The sequence below is a fragment of the Panonychus citri genome, unplaced genomic scaffold, assembly GCF_014898815.1.
Source record: "Panonychus citri isolate SS breed McGregor unplaced genomic scaffold, ASM1489881v1 Contig00141, whole genome shotgun sequence".
NCBI lineage: Eukaryota > Metazoa > Arthropoda > Arachnida > Trombidiformes > Tetranychidae > Panonychus > Panonychus citri.
Genome location: NW_026515546.1, coordinates 1,828,816 through 1,844,115, shown reverse-complemented (window position 1 = coordinate 1,844,115; position 15,300 = coordinate 1,828,816). Strand labels below are relative to the sequence as shown.

Sequence of the window (15,300 nt, the reverse complement as noted above, 5' to 3'; positions counted from 1 at the left end):
TTAATAACAATTTAAAGTTATTTTTTATTTCTTGATCAAATTTTCAGTGGCCCTTTAAAAGGGTAATCCAATTGTGTGTGTATTCAAAGCGGCACAATCAATTTTCATTGATTAATTGCTCACATTATTTACATTTATTTGTTAATTTAATCAAAACCATGACAACCCTGAAATTCAGACCAATAAGCAGAATCAAGGAAAGCGTCAATGTCTCTTGATTGTCGACAATTAGTGCGACCCAATTTATGGACCAAAGCAAAATCGGTACAATCTAAAATTTCATCTCCGTTACAATCTAATACGTTCCGTTCAATGTAATTCTTGACAATAGACTCTGAACATTCACGATCATTGGCACAATCGTTAAATCCATCATCAGTTAACAATTCCCCACCAGCATCTCTAACATAGGTCAGATCAATTTGGTACGGACCACAACCCGAACCATTAGGACAATGGGTTCGAGTGATATTACAACCGCTACTCGCCTGTGGATACAATTGAATATAAAGATTAACTTGAAACATAATCTTGGATTGGAATTAATTAACATTAATTATTTGTTACCTGACAAATACAATTTAAACATTGATCATCTAAATGAACAATTTGATTGATCAAACGATTCGGTGGATTGATTGGCGCTTTGGTTGAAAAGCGAACAGGATAAGGAATCAATGGTGGTAAAGACAATGATGGTTGATTAACACTCGGCCTTGGGCTATTTTCCCATGGATCAACTTCCTCTATAGTAAACAATTAATAATAGAAAATATTATTGATAAAATGATCTAAATTGTCGAGCTAATTGTACTCACTTCGAACATTATCAGCCATGACTGTACAATATTCAAAATGACGCCAATACTCTGATAATTTATTCTGATTGTTGGAACACGAGGAACCAAATCTATGGATCGCTGAGAAATCATCACAATCAATTAACTGATTATTATCACAATCTCTCAGAAATTTGGTTACATAAGTTTGAATCACTTTCTCTGAACAATCAACATCTCGACAGCAATTTTCATAACCATCACCCGGACTTCCAGCTAATTGATAATAATCAAAGGACAATCGATAAGGTCCACAAGCACTTGTATCACAGGTCACATTGGAATCACAATTGTTTGATGCTTCACAGATACACTTTAAACACTCCCGTCCAATTAATTTGGTTACCACCGGCGGCACAATTGTCCGGACTGAATCACCGCCTTCGGTTGCTGACTCCAGGTCATTTTCAGTTGCATTATATTCAATTGAAACTTCACCACTCTCTTGATCAATATTATGAATTGAGGTGATACCTTTTTAAATGAAGATGAGAGTGAAAAAAAAATTATCAAATTGCATCATCAAATTAACTCTGATAAATTGTAACAATTAGTGATTATAGTTTTTGTTTTTATATTTACAAGTTTTGACTCTTAATCTCTCACCTTGATTAAGACAATCATTTATCTTAAATTTGGTTAAATTGACTGTATCTTTTGATGCTGATCCACAATCGGAATCAAATTGTGCAAATAAAGCATAATCAATACAATCAATTGACCCATCGGAATTACAATCACGATTACCATTGGTTTTTAAATAAATGACCGCTAGTGACCTACGACAATCAGTTGAATTTAAACAAGAATCCAAAACTTGTGAGCCAACATGTTGACTATCAGAGGATTTCCAATATGAATTAGTTAAATTACCAGGTAGCGAACCAAGTAAATTAACTTGATTGTAAACCAGTGGAGTTATAATTTCATTCTGGTATTAAAATGAACAAAAAAACACAAAACAATTAGAGAAAGTGATAAATATCAACTAGTAATTTACTCCAACAAGACGAGTAACGACAATTAGTAACTCTAAATGAATTCTAACATGAAATCATCATTAGTTAATCATGATGATGACGATGTGATGATTGATTGGAAAAGATATTTGTTTACTTTTTGAAGGACAGGTAAAGAAAGACTCGAAAGACGAATCGACCTTTTTTTCCCAATCATGTTAATCATCGTGTTGATTGTTGATAAACATGTTCAACTGAATAAATAAAAATAAATAAAAAGGTAACATTCATGATGGAGGAAAACTTTTTTTTCACCAAGAATTGAAAGATCATCATCATCATCATCATCGTCGTCGTCGTCGTCATCGTCATCATCATGATTAAGGAAAAGGTTTTAATAAGATTATTGATGAAATTGGAATAAGAAAGTGAATTAAGAAATGAGTGTTTAAAGGGCCTCAAAGTGAATCCAATTTTTAATTGGATGTCAGGTTAACGGTTTACCTGAAAATGATTCTACTTAATTGATAATAATAATGGTAATCATGTTAATCACAATTAGTGAGGTCAACAAGTGATATTATTACAATTAAATTGTAGTAAATTTTGTAAATGAACCATTTTTAACCAATTATCCGAGTTCGCGGTTAATTTTACTTGGTTAACACCTTGCGATTATATTAGTTTGTTACCATTTGATTGACAATTAGTTTCATCTCAACAATTAACTGATCACAATTGTATAATAATCTTATGAATGTATAAATATCCTTATTTATAATAATCTTTAATTGTTTCAATTGTCTCAAGGAATCATTTTCACAATCATATTGTAATTGTGGTTGATTAACAAAATTAAACTTTTTTTTTTGCTCTTTCGGTAAGTTAATTGATTGATTATTATTATCATCTAATTGTTTAATCATCTTCTTTCCAGTTAATTGTTAATTGTTTTCTTATTGTTTATAATTTATTGAACTTTCTTAATCTTCTCATGTTATTATATAATCTTTATCCTGATCAAATCCTAATCATAAACACTCAACTGATTAAATGTTTACTATTATAATCATTGAATCAATTTTTTTTTCCTTAATTATAACAACACAATTGGAGGGAAAAGTTTACAATATAAATACTGAAATAATTTTAATTATATTAACCATCACAATTAGTTAATTTTTTGACCATTTCCCAGGTTATAAGATTTGCATTTTCCCTTTTAGTTAATTATAATTAGATAATCACCTTGAAGATACAATCAAAACAATCAGATCCAAAAATGTAACCAATTAAACAACAAAGGTAACCTATTGAAAGAAACTAAATTAAATTAGTCAACAATTAACTAATCATAAACAAAAAAGTAATCAAAGCTTACCTATTATCCAAATTAAGATTTTCATATTAATATTAATACATTTCACAAAGAAAAAGATAGAGAAAGAGAAAGAGAGAGGAAAATTAATAATTATAATCAACTGATTGTTGATTAGTGATTATGTTGATTAACTGTTGATAAAAGTCAATTAGGTTTATGGGACATTAATAAGGGAGACACTTTTTCTTGTAACCACATAAACACACATTTAAGGAGGGAAACAATTTGTCAAACAATTAAATCGTTAATTATGATTACTTTATATCAGCTAATTAAATGGTTGAATTAACTAACTGTACTTTTTTAACTGTTAAACTAAATTGTTTTGATGTTGAACTTGAAATAAAGATGAAGGAAAAAAGTTTCCAATCTCTTTCCATGCAACATCAACAGTCCGAAACTAAAAAAAACTTGATCATTTGTTACCTGCCCTTAAACTAGTTTAGACTCTTCCGCATCTTCATCATCATCATCATCATCATCACCTTATCTCCATCCCATTGAATTTCATTGGATCATCATGTTCATTTATATACAATTTACAATCTCTTTGTGTTTAATTTGTACTCATAACATTGGATTCCATTGGCTTCCTGGATTTATTTTCAGAGAGTGAAATTTGAAAAAAAAAGCGAGGAAAGTGATGATCAGTTTGATGATAATGATGAAGATGAAGATGATGATTGAAAGTGATTGAGCCTCACCATTAACAAGATGATGATTAAGCCAACATGCCAATGATCTGAACATAATTCTGATTTCAATTGTTGATATTAAATGATGATGAATATCAAGAGATAGGAAGAGGTTCATTCCCTTAGATTTTACTCTTTCTCTCATCATCTTTAACTTTCTCTTGGAAAATTATTTCTTTTACACTCATCATCTTTTTCATCTCTTGTTAATATTTACTCTCTCTCTCTCACTCACTCACTCAGATTTTTCTTCTCTTCATCATCTCTCATCTAAGATTCTAGTTAAGTCGATGACATCGTTTAGTATTTTCCAGTTCATTGACATTCACAAAGTAATAGTTAATTTCTCATCTTACATTAGTATTTGATAACTGATTCCACCAACAATTAACTAATCACTACTCTAACCAGTGTCACAAATCAATGAAAAATGACCCTTTAACACTTCCGGTGACCAGGAATTTCTTGGTTACCTTGGTAACCCATTTTTCTCTATCATCATTTTCTATCATCGTCCCAATCCTAAACTCTCCTTTAACTCTCTATTTTTTTCTTACTCTTTCATCTCTCTCTCTCTTCCAACCATCACCATCATCCTCATCATCTTCATCATCATCCTCTTCCTTATTCAAGCTCCGTGCTGATGAGAGTTCAATGAACTTTAAATAGATTGCCCTTGTACTAGTCTTCAAATCAACCGTATCTATTATAAAGTAATATTATAAAGTAACAGCAACAATCAACTTGTTGGCATAATTTAAATTGTTAACTTTAACAAATGATCAGATTTCCTGTTGATCATTTTAATTAGTGTTTTGTTAAAAACAACGAGCAACAAAATAGATCAAATTTCATTGATAATAATTCATTGGAATTGATTTAATTCAATCTAATACTTTTCCAAATCAAAATCAAACCAATTGATCAAACCGATTGATCAAACCAATTGATTAGCTGATCGTCTCGATTATCAAATATAATAGATTCTGTCTGTTTACCTTTTAGGTTTGATTAGTCTCGTTTCAAAAACTAACTAATTATATTAAATGAGTGATTAAATTAATTGTTAATTGTTGTTATCTGTGTGTGTCTCTCTCTCAGTTAATTTACTTCCCTGTCTGATCAAATATTCAGGAAGAAGAAGAAAAAATTTCTCAAAACTTTTTCATCTTCTTTTCTTAAAAATCTCTTACCCTTTTCTTTTTATCCCAAAGAAGATGATAAAATGATGCGGAAGACGGAAACTAGTTTAATAAGGAACCTGAATAAAGACGGGGTTACGGTCAGGATGAAGATGAACATGATGATTATGAGGAGAAAAAAAGTTCTGAGAGATGAAATTACAAGTTCAAATTCATTTTCTTTTTGCTTTTTCCATCATCATCTTCATTTAGTTATTAAAGAATATGAGAAGAAAAAAAAAACAACAACAATAATAACAAATGATCACATTTACCTTTTACCTGATTACCTGTAAATAAGATGAGGTGGAGGAGTTGAAGGTAATCAATTCATTATTAACGGTAACTTGTCACTTTAAGCCAAAGCGATCAACAGTTTCATTGTCCCACAAACCTACAATTAGTAAATTGTAAACAAATCACTTTGATCAAGGTAGAGTAATCAATCCCTTAGCGTAAAGAGAAAAAAAAAGTTTTAGTAAATTTTGATCAACAGAAAAATCTATCTGATTGTTGGAACCTGTTCCAAGTTTGATTAAGTAGTTAAATTGTTGGTTTCTCATGATGATTATCATGATTTGGTGTTGTGCTCTATCTATATAATATCACTACAAGTTGAATAACCTTTTATTAGATTGGCCTTGGAATCATGTTTCTTTAATTACGATAAATGCTACAAAACAATTAACGTTTCGTACTGAAGAAAACAAAAAGTTATCAAAAGAAAATCATTATAACCAAATTAAAGGTAAAAGTTTTTAAACTTTGTTACAAAAATTGAGAAAATTATTTTGTTGTTATTTTTTTTCTTCTCATAATAAAATTATCAAGGTAACAATTAAGTTAAATTGTTTATCGATTTGTTTGTTTGGTTGTTCATTTTCCCTATTGATTGGGGATTAGTTTTCATGATTAATCATGATGGTCATTTAAATTGCTTTGTTAATTTAGCCGAGTTAAGGTTTAGGCCAACTCGTACCAGGAAAAAGTTCAATCATTGATCCGGAAGATGTTGGATCGGGGAAAAAACAAAATGAAAGAAAACCCTTGCAAAAATGATGATGATGAAGATGGAGATGAGGATGAGGATGAAGATGAGGATGAGGATGAGGAGGACAAGGTGATGCGGAAGAAGATGAAAACAAATCGATGAAACTAGTTTAAGGGCTAAAGAAACTTTTGATGGAAAGAAAAAAGTTCAGTTGACTTTTTGATCAAGTTCATTCTTAATCTTGATCAGTTATTAATAATTAGCTGGACAATTAAATACAATTATCACTGTTCGTTGTCAGTTAATTAGACATTTATATCGAGATAATTATTAACTTGATTGTCATTCATCACAATTAGGGTTTTTTTTAATACTTATTTATTGGATGTTTTAGCAAAACCATGTCAACAATTAAGTTCACAGTTTAATTATTACAATGAAAACCTTGAGGTTTCTGTTGAGAGAAACTTAATAAGTAACAATTATTATTTAAATTGACAATTAATTTGATTATGATTGTATTTTGTGATAGGGTTGCTTTATGTTCACAACATTTAAATGATGAAACAATTAACTCGGCCAATTTAATCACAAAGTAATTGTTAAAGGCTTATGCCATATAAATCACTTAATTGTACGCTATATTTAGGTTGACAATTTAAATCGTTGACAACAATTAAACCATAACAAAGTTTTTACTTCAATTGAGAAAGTGTTAATTGTCTTGATTCATTGTCTTTTTTTTCCTGGAAAACTTTTCCCCTAAAACTTTACCCATTGTCCGGTCAAAGTTTAGGTCACTAAATAAGGTTGAACGTGTCAAGTGGACGTTCAATATTGAGAAAGGTGAAAGGTCAATACAAGGGAAAAGGCGACAAAGTGTAAAATGAATAAAGGTAAAGATGAGACACTAATAACTCACCTGAAGTTGCGATGTTGTTTCACTGACCATTGTGTTGACCATTGAACTCGAAAGAAAAGAAAAGGAAAGAGAGAGAGAGAGAGAGAGAGAGAGAGAGAGAGATAAAAGTGAATTCTTTTACTTTTTATGACCTAGAAAAGGGGAGAGGGCAAAGGTTTGACCACTGGTCACTTTTCCAAGGTGACATTATTATTATGTGATCAGTGTAAATACTGAAAACCTTTGAACAAAAATTAATCTTCATTGAAAAGGTTTTCAAAATGTTCAACAACAACTACGGTGAATGTTATCAATGAACGACAAGACAAAGTTGACCTATGACCTGACCCTACCCTTCGTCGTCTTATGCAGCTGGACAAGGTTCAAAATTGACGGCATTTGAAAAGTTGTAAAATTTACGAGAAGAAGAAAAAATTAATTATCAATGGGAAAAAGAATTCATTATGTTAAAGTTACGACAAATCGACAATGACCCCGAATGGGAACGAAACAAATTCTATCATCATCATCTTCTTCTTCTTCTTTGTCCAGCATCAGAATCGAAAATATCTTGACCTTATTTGACCACCACACACGAACATACATACACATATCTATAGAAAGACTTCACCTTGACCATTTTAACCTTGACCGGAACTTGAAACTCCACAGACAAGTTGACCTTTAGAAAGGAAGTTGAGAGAAAAAAAGTTTTCTTTTCTTTTTTTACTTTTCTTTTCAAATCTAATCAAACATCAAATTTATTAATCGTTCATTGACACTTGATGATTTAAAATCTTAACGATTAATTAATTTGATTCAATTTTCTACAACAATTAACTAATTATCTTTCTTTTTTTTTACACCAGGAAATGATTTTTAAATCGTAAAGATTAACAATTTAATCTTATTGCCAATTGCTCTTGACTTGATTTAACCCTTAACTTGAGATTATGAAACCAAGATGATTAACTGATAACAATTAGAAAGAAAAGTTAATCATTTCAATCGAGGATTTACTTTGATTAGCAATTCAATTCACAGAGTGACAATTAACTCTTTCTCCAAATTAACCGGTGAGGATAAATTTGATTTGATCTATTCTCGAGCTATCGACAGAAATTCATAAACACCAATTCGAGATCAATTTTTCTCCAAAATTCTGAAAATCTTATTGCAATCAAAATCTAAGAAAACATTGAAAAGATATTGGAAAAATAGCGAAAAAAAAGTTCTGACCAATTTCAGGCCAACTCAGTTCCATATATAAGCGCTATTAACGAGAGGAAAAAAAAGTTAATCAAATAAAAATCGAAAATTTCAACTGAATCAGTTAATTGCTACATGATAGAATTTAAATTTAAGTGAAAAACAGAATAACTGAAATTAGGGAAAACCCATTATAACTATTGGAGAGAAAGCAAATCAATTAATTAATCAGTTACAATTTAGTTGAAAATCGGTAAATTAACATTGATGATTAACTAATGAAATTATCGAAATGAAAAATTCCCAACAATCAGCTGATTAAAAGTTTCGAAAACAAAAAAAAAAGTAAATCGATTATAATTATAAACGAAATTGATTCTGGAAGATTTTATACCAACGTTAATTGTTCAACGATCGAGTTAACTGTTTACCAATTGTTTTCTAATTTAATTCTGTTGGTTGTTCTGTTTCAAATCCAGAGAATTGGTTAAAGGAAGATAAAGAAAGAGAAGAGAAGATGATAAAAGAAAGAGAAGAAAGATAAAGATGATAAGAGTCTTTCTTTTTTAATCACCTTTTTCTTTCTTCACTCCTCCTTCACCGGAGATTGAAGGAAAAGCGTTTCTTTTATAACAAACGAAGAAAGAGAAGAAAAAGAAAGAGAAGAAAGAAGATAAAGAAGATAAAGAAAGACTGCCAATCATCGGATAGATTTGAGTCTCTGTCACCGCCTTTAAGGAGCACTGATGATGATCAGGATGGTTACATGATGATGATCAACAATCAACAGATTATTTCAATGTTTGTGGATTGTCAAAACAGTTCATCACCATCATTTTCACCTTCATCAATAAACAACGAAACTAAATCAACAATTAGCAAGAAAATTGAACATTCAAATCAATTGAAAATGAGCTCAATTGATCAACAAGAAGACAATCATCATAATCATCATCATCATTTGCATCATCAAGAGACAATAACAATCAACAAAGAGGATAAACAGAAACATCATCATCATCATCATCGAAATCATCTAATCCATTCCGATCAATTATCACATAATAATCATCACAATCATCACAATCACAATCACCATCATCATCATCATCATCATCATAATCGAAATATGGATTTAGTGTTTGATAATTTAATTCTTTACGAACCAATTAAAGTGACTTCAAGTAAATCGTCAATTTTTTGTTGCAAATCGACAATTAATCAACAATCAACTTCATCATCTTCATCCCCATCACAACAACAACAACATAAGAGTATAATCAATCCTGTTGATGATAATATTACAATTACTGTTAATTGTAATGATGAAAGTGATAATAATATTAAGTGTTCACCCTCATCACAATCAGTTAATTGTAGACGTATATTGGACAATATTAGTGGCTATGCTAAGCCAGGTCAAGTGCTTGGGATTATGGGTCCATCAGGATCAGGTAAATCAAGTTTATTAAATGTATTATCTGGAAGATTAAAGTCTAATCAAGGTTGTATCACTTTGGGTGGTGAGATGATTAATAAACGGATTAAGAGGAGGATTAACTATGTCCTTCAACATGACATTTTCCTGTCTGATTTAACACTCAAACAAACTCTTACGGTAAGTTGATTAATTTACTCAAGTTGTTATGAAATTGATTGCAAAAATTGAAACAATCAAATGATTAAGAAAATATTAATCAAATAACAAAACCAAACTGTCAATACAATTTCACAAATTCTAATCTCTAATTAAGTTTCAATGGTCCAATCAAATCATTTGAATATTTCATCAACTTCATTGATTCAAAATCAATAATTTCAAGTGACATTTCAAAGATAATCAACTAATTGTCTCTCTCTCTCTCTCTCTCTCTCTCTCTCTTAATTGTTACCACAATTAGTACACCGCTTTACTCCGTTTACCTGAATCAATGAGCTATTTGCAAAAGATGAAGCAAGTGGACAATATAATTAACCTTCTTGACCTCGGTCAGTGCGAAAACACAATAATCGGTGACACTTTACATCGAGGATTATCTGGAGGTGAAAAGAAACGAGCTAACATTGCATGTGAATTATTATCAAATCCAAGTGTGATGCTATTAGATGTAAGTACAATTAAACTTAATTGCAATTCTGTCTGATTAAATTTCCACAATCAAGGAAAACATCGTAACAATTGCGAGAGAAACAAAAAAGTTTCAAACGAAAATGAGAAACAATAACTTTTCTTGTCTACCACCAAAAACGGTTTCCATATATAAGGTTTACTTAATTGTTGTACTAATTGATTGTTTAATTAGTTAACTATCAGCATCATTATTAAACAATTAATGATTGATTGTTATTATTATTTACATAAATGTGATTTTCATTTATTATTATCATGTTTAGTTAACCCAACCTTTGGTTAGTTGATTGTTGTAGTTAATAGTTAACCCGGAAATTACAATTGATTATTATTATTATGACTGATGATTGGTGTTGGTTGTTAATTTTTTGTTTAGTTAACTGAAATAAATTTACAACAATTAAGTAATTATTTTGATTAGCCTGATCAAATTTAAACTTTGAATTAAAAAGCTTTCGCAATTGTACAAAGTTAGTTAATAAATTGGTTGATTAGTTTAACTTTTTTTTTCGTATGATTGAAATCATCTTGGCCTAATTATAATTGAGTTAATTGTAAATCAAATGAAGAGCAATTAGAAGCTAATTTAAGGCTTAACCATTATTAGTAATTAATAATTGCCTCCAACAACAATTATCAACTTTTTTTTTATACAATTAAAATCCATTAAAGAGAGAGAGCATTTTAAGAAAGTGTAAATGTTATCACAATTGATTTGATTTTGATTGTTAGTTAATTGTAGATGATAAGATTCACTATTAAAACACCATAGGTTAAATTGTCAGGATTGATTATTGTCAATATTTGATTGTTAATGAGATTAACTGAATTGAATTGATTTTCGTTGACTACTGGAAAGAAATGAAGAAAATTATTATTAATCTTAACAATTATCTTTAGTAGATATATACAATTAAATTAATTACCATTTCTCTGGTGGTTAATTGCTCTCATCCGACTTTTTCCCTTTGAACACTGGTTGTTGTTGATTATTATGATGATTATATTTGACTGTTGATTGTCTCACATTGGCCTTGATTAGTTTCAAGTAGAGTAATCATTTAATTAGCCTTGGTCTTAAACATCAGGTTCCCCATTGATACCTGTTAATTAATTACTGAGTGTTAGAAATTAAGTTAGTTAACTTCATTTTTTTTACTAAAAAAGGAGTAATAATTATCTCGCTGAGATCTTATAATTATTACATGGATCATCTTTAATTACCATCACTAGTTGAACGATTTAACTGATTATCTTTTGTCTCCTGAATGAGGATATGTAATCATTTCAATAGATTTATATATATAAATATATCTTCCAATCACAATCAAATTGATAACTCCAAATAGTTATTGACATTTCAATTAAGAGATAATCATAAATAACTGTAAACAGTAATTTCACAATAATCATCATAATCAGTTGATTAATTACTAGGTATTTGTTTACTGGTTAATGATGAGTGAACTTTATAACAATTAAAAGTATTAATTGTCTCTTGGTAGTAAAATAATTGACTGAATATAGAGATCGTTTTTTTTTTCAACAATCAGGTAATTGTTGTAATCATCAAATACCGATGATTATATTATCAGTGTTGACATTTTCTGTAGGTAGAATTGGTATTTTCTTCATTTGTGGCAATTTGATTGTTGTCGAAATAATAATGATGTTGATTAAGGTAAATCAAGCAGAGTCGTTGAACTTTCAAATTGACTTGACCAATTAACTTTGATGGTAGCCAATTGATCCAATCCTTTTTTTAACAATGAAAAAATCAGCATCTTATTGTAATCTTTTCATAATATCGTCAAGATGAAAAAAAAACAACAATTTAGAGGAAAATCTTTGTAATCTGTTAGATCCATTGAGGGTTGTGGTTAAATTATCCCATGACATTAGTTGATTGTTGTTATAATTTACCTTGTGACCAGATGAATTTATTGCCCATTAGAAGGCTAATAATCCCTAGGAAAAAGTTCATAAAAGATTATTAATAGATTGTGATGATATAAAGAGACACCTTGAGAAAAGGAAAAGCAGAATTTAGTTAAGGGAATCGACAGATTTTCATTCATGTCATTACGTTGTGATCTTTGTCAATGACTTTAAATTTGTGTCCAAAGGGTTTGGATTATATTTGAAGGAAATTAATTAAAAGGGTCATTTCGTTTCTCTTTCTCTTTTTCCATGATTAAAATGATGACCATCATCAGGAACCGACATCTGGCTTGGATTCGAGCACTGCCTTAGGAATAATGAAATTTTTAAAAGACTACGCAATTAAAGAGCGTAAAATTGTAATCACCAGTATTCATCAACCATCATCGCAGATATTTTATCTATTAGATAAATTGTTATTACTTTCCAATGGCCATTTAGCTTATTTTGGTGAAACCCATTCGGTGATACCCTTTTTCTCATCCATTGGATTTGAAATTACACCAAATTATAATCCAGCCGATTTTATGATGGAAAAGATTAGGGGAAGCTCGAAAGATGAAGAGAAAATTATATCAGCTGCTCGACAATTAAATAAATTACCGATAACCCAACGATCAAGGCTACCATCACTTTCATCTTCATCATCACCATCATCTCATAGGAATAAATCAGCTTCCTCAATTGATCGCCATCAAAATGATTGTGAAAATCATTTACAATCTGAAAATCAACATAATAATCATAATCATAATCATCATCGTCATCGAGCTGATTCTCATTCCAATCATCATGGGTCACAATGTGATGAAGATGATATTGATAATCAGGAACAAGTGACAACATTTAATAGTGAGTACCATCCAGTGAATGATCATGATCGGACTGATGGAGATGTTGATGAAGCAAACCCTCTTTGGCCTGACGGAAGAGATTCAACTGAAGTAAATGATCCCTCTAAACCTCCGGGGTCAACTGAATTAAGAGTATTAATTGATCCTTGTTGTAAAAAGTTGGCCAAGATTTACACCAAAATCGTTAATGATGATGACTCCGGGCGATCCAGTTGGACCGAGACTGATCGCTCATCGACGGCAACCTTTTCTTCCTCCTCATTAACCGCCTCAACTGAGGAAATGTATTACACAGGAAGTGGGTTAAGTCCATCATCACGTTACTCATCAAATGGTCGACTAACAGGTAATGAAACTTACGCTAAATGGCCCACCTCATTTTGGACTCAATGTAAAGTATTAACACAGCGAAATTTTCACGAATCAAGAGGTCGAATGCTTTCCAAATTAAATTGGATACAAGCAATTGTACTTGGTATAATTACTGGTTTAATTTGGTTTCAAATACCTCGACAAGAATCATCTATTAACGATATTAGAGGTTGGATGTTTTTCGCCACCTCATATTGGATGCTTTTCGCTCTATTTGGAACGCTTGTTTCACTTCCACCAGAGAAAGCGGTAGTTAATAAGGAGAGAGCTTCCGGTTGTTATCGTTTATCCGCTTATTATATTGCCAAATTACTTGGAGAGTTACCATCAACGATAACTTTACCAACAGCCTTTTACCTTATATCTTATCCAATGTTTAGCTTTTACTCCATCACCACATTCATTATCCAATGGTTTTTTTTCATACTCAATTCTGTTGTCGCTCAAACTATTGGATTTGTAATTGGGGTGACAACAGATAATCTTGAAATTGGAATGACAATATCAGCTCTGTACTCCATGTCTACCAATCTGCTTGGAGGATTTTACTCATCCCTTATACCATCATGGTTAACTTGGGCTAAATACTTTTCCATTGTTCACTATGCATTCCAAAATATGCAAATTATCGAGCTCACCTATGGACCAACGATAAAGTAAGTGAATAATCAAAAACTAAAACAAAAAAAAAAGAGAAACAGAAATAAAATGAATCATTAAAAATGGAGATTAATATAAACATTAGATGAAACTAATTCCAAGAATCGAAATCATTGACTAGATAAACCAGCGAAAGAGTTAAACAAACCTGAAAACATCGAGAATAAAATTTCTCTAAATTGAACAAAAATGATTTAAATCTATAATTAAATTAAAACTCCAGTCAATTAATTAGACAACAATTAAAAACGAAACTTAATTTAGTTAAATTGTCAACAAATATTTGAAGAGAATACATGGTGGTGCTACCTGAGAATAGAAAATGAAACTAAAAACTGAGAACCGCGAAAAATGAAAAAAAATTCTCCAATTTTTATGATTGATTTTAGAATTAAAAATTTAATAACAATTAACTTTGACTTTGGAATTTTTTTCTCTTTTCTTTTTTCTATTTCTAGATGTTCACCGAGTCTTTCTAAATTTCCAAGCTGCTTGAGACAAAATGATACCATGAAAATGAATGAAAGTGAACTGTTCATATCGAAAGATGAATTGTTAACCGATTTAGAAACAATCGGAGGAACAACTGGATTAACGGCAATTTGGTTAAACACTTCAATCTTAATTGCTTTCATTATAATTTTCCAAATTTTCGGTTATATAACTTTAAGATATTTTCGTAAACACAAATAATTGATCATCGAACAAACAAAAAAAAAGAAACTCTCATCATCTTAATCAATCCATCTCATTTTTGCTTGTGTTCATCATTACCATTCATCATCATCACTCATTATATTTTATGACCAACAATTAGTTAATCACAACCCATTAACTTATCAACAATAAGCTCCTAGAAAAAAAACAAAATTGTCTCTTGTCCTTAATTTTTGTTGTGATTTAAAAACAAAATACACAAACTTAATCATTCATGACCATTAAAATTAAATTGGTTAATCCCATTGGATACATTGAATTGCTGATTTCATTGGTCAACAATTAAATTACTCAATCAATGATTAGAATAAAATTTATCGCTTTCAATTGATAATCCAAAAAAAAAATAAGAAAAATTGTCCAAATAATTTGATTCCTCGATTTAACTTTAACCAGTTAATTAGTTAAATTTGCTTAGTGAACTTAAATGTTCAATGAACATTGTTAATTATTAGTCGATTTCTCGAAC

General features: G+C 30.2%; 2 protein-coding genes and 1 long non-coding RNA gene across 7 annotated transcripts; 1 reads left to right on the top strand and 2 right to left on the bottom strand.

The window, feature by feature from the left end:
* Positions 1-4: 4 nt before the first annotated feature.
* LOC128395419 (uncharacterized) lies at positions 5-3,652 on the bottom strand. 2 transcript variants are annotated; one of them, XM_053355847.1, is made up of 6 exons: positions 3,180-3,652; positions 3,047-3,108; positions 1,446-1,770; positions 819-1,313; positions 568-746; positions 5-488 (listed from the first exon to the last, which is right to left on the bottom strand). In XM_053355847.1, exons 1-6 carry the CDS (start codon positions 3,202-3,204, stop codon positions 147-149), a joined length of 1,428 nt encoding a protein of 475 aa, XP_053211822.1. In that variant the 5' UTR covers positions 3,205-3,652; the 3' UTR covers positions 5-146. The 2 variants fall into 2 exon arrangements, with proteins under 2 accessions (XP_053211822.1, XP_053211823.1); XM_053355848.1 differs by lacking the exons at positions 3,047-3,108; positions 3,180-3,652 and adding an exon at positions 1,956-2,100.
* Positions 3,653-8,302: 4,650 nt separating this feature from the next.
* LOC128395413 (uncharacterized) lies at positions 8,303-15,083 on the top strand. The gene is made up of 4 exons (XM_053355839.1): positions 8,303-9,774; positions 10,058-10,264; positions 12,504-14,110; positions 14,573-15,083. The coding sequence occupies exons 1-4, from the start codon at positions 8,923-8,925 to the stop codon at positions 14,805-14,807; spliced, it is 2,901 nt and encodes a 966-aa protein (XP_053211814.1). The 5' UTR covers positions 8,303-8,922; the 3' UTR covers positions 14,808-15,083.
* Positions 10,271-12,559, bottom strand: LOC128395425 (uncharacterized). Of its 4 annotated transcripts, none has more exons than XR_008326631.1 (3): positions 11,493-12,559; positions 11,214-11,404; positions 10,271-11,138 (listed from the first exon to the last, which is right to left on the bottom strand). It is a non-coding gene; the product is annotated as an uncharacterized LOC128395425 (long non-coding RNA). The 4 variants fall into 4 exon arrangements; XR_008326632.1 differs by having other exon boundaries at positions 11,214-11,390; XR_008326630.1 differs by having other exon boundaries at positions 11,512-12,557.
* Positions 15,084-15,300: the final 217 nt, after the last annotated feature.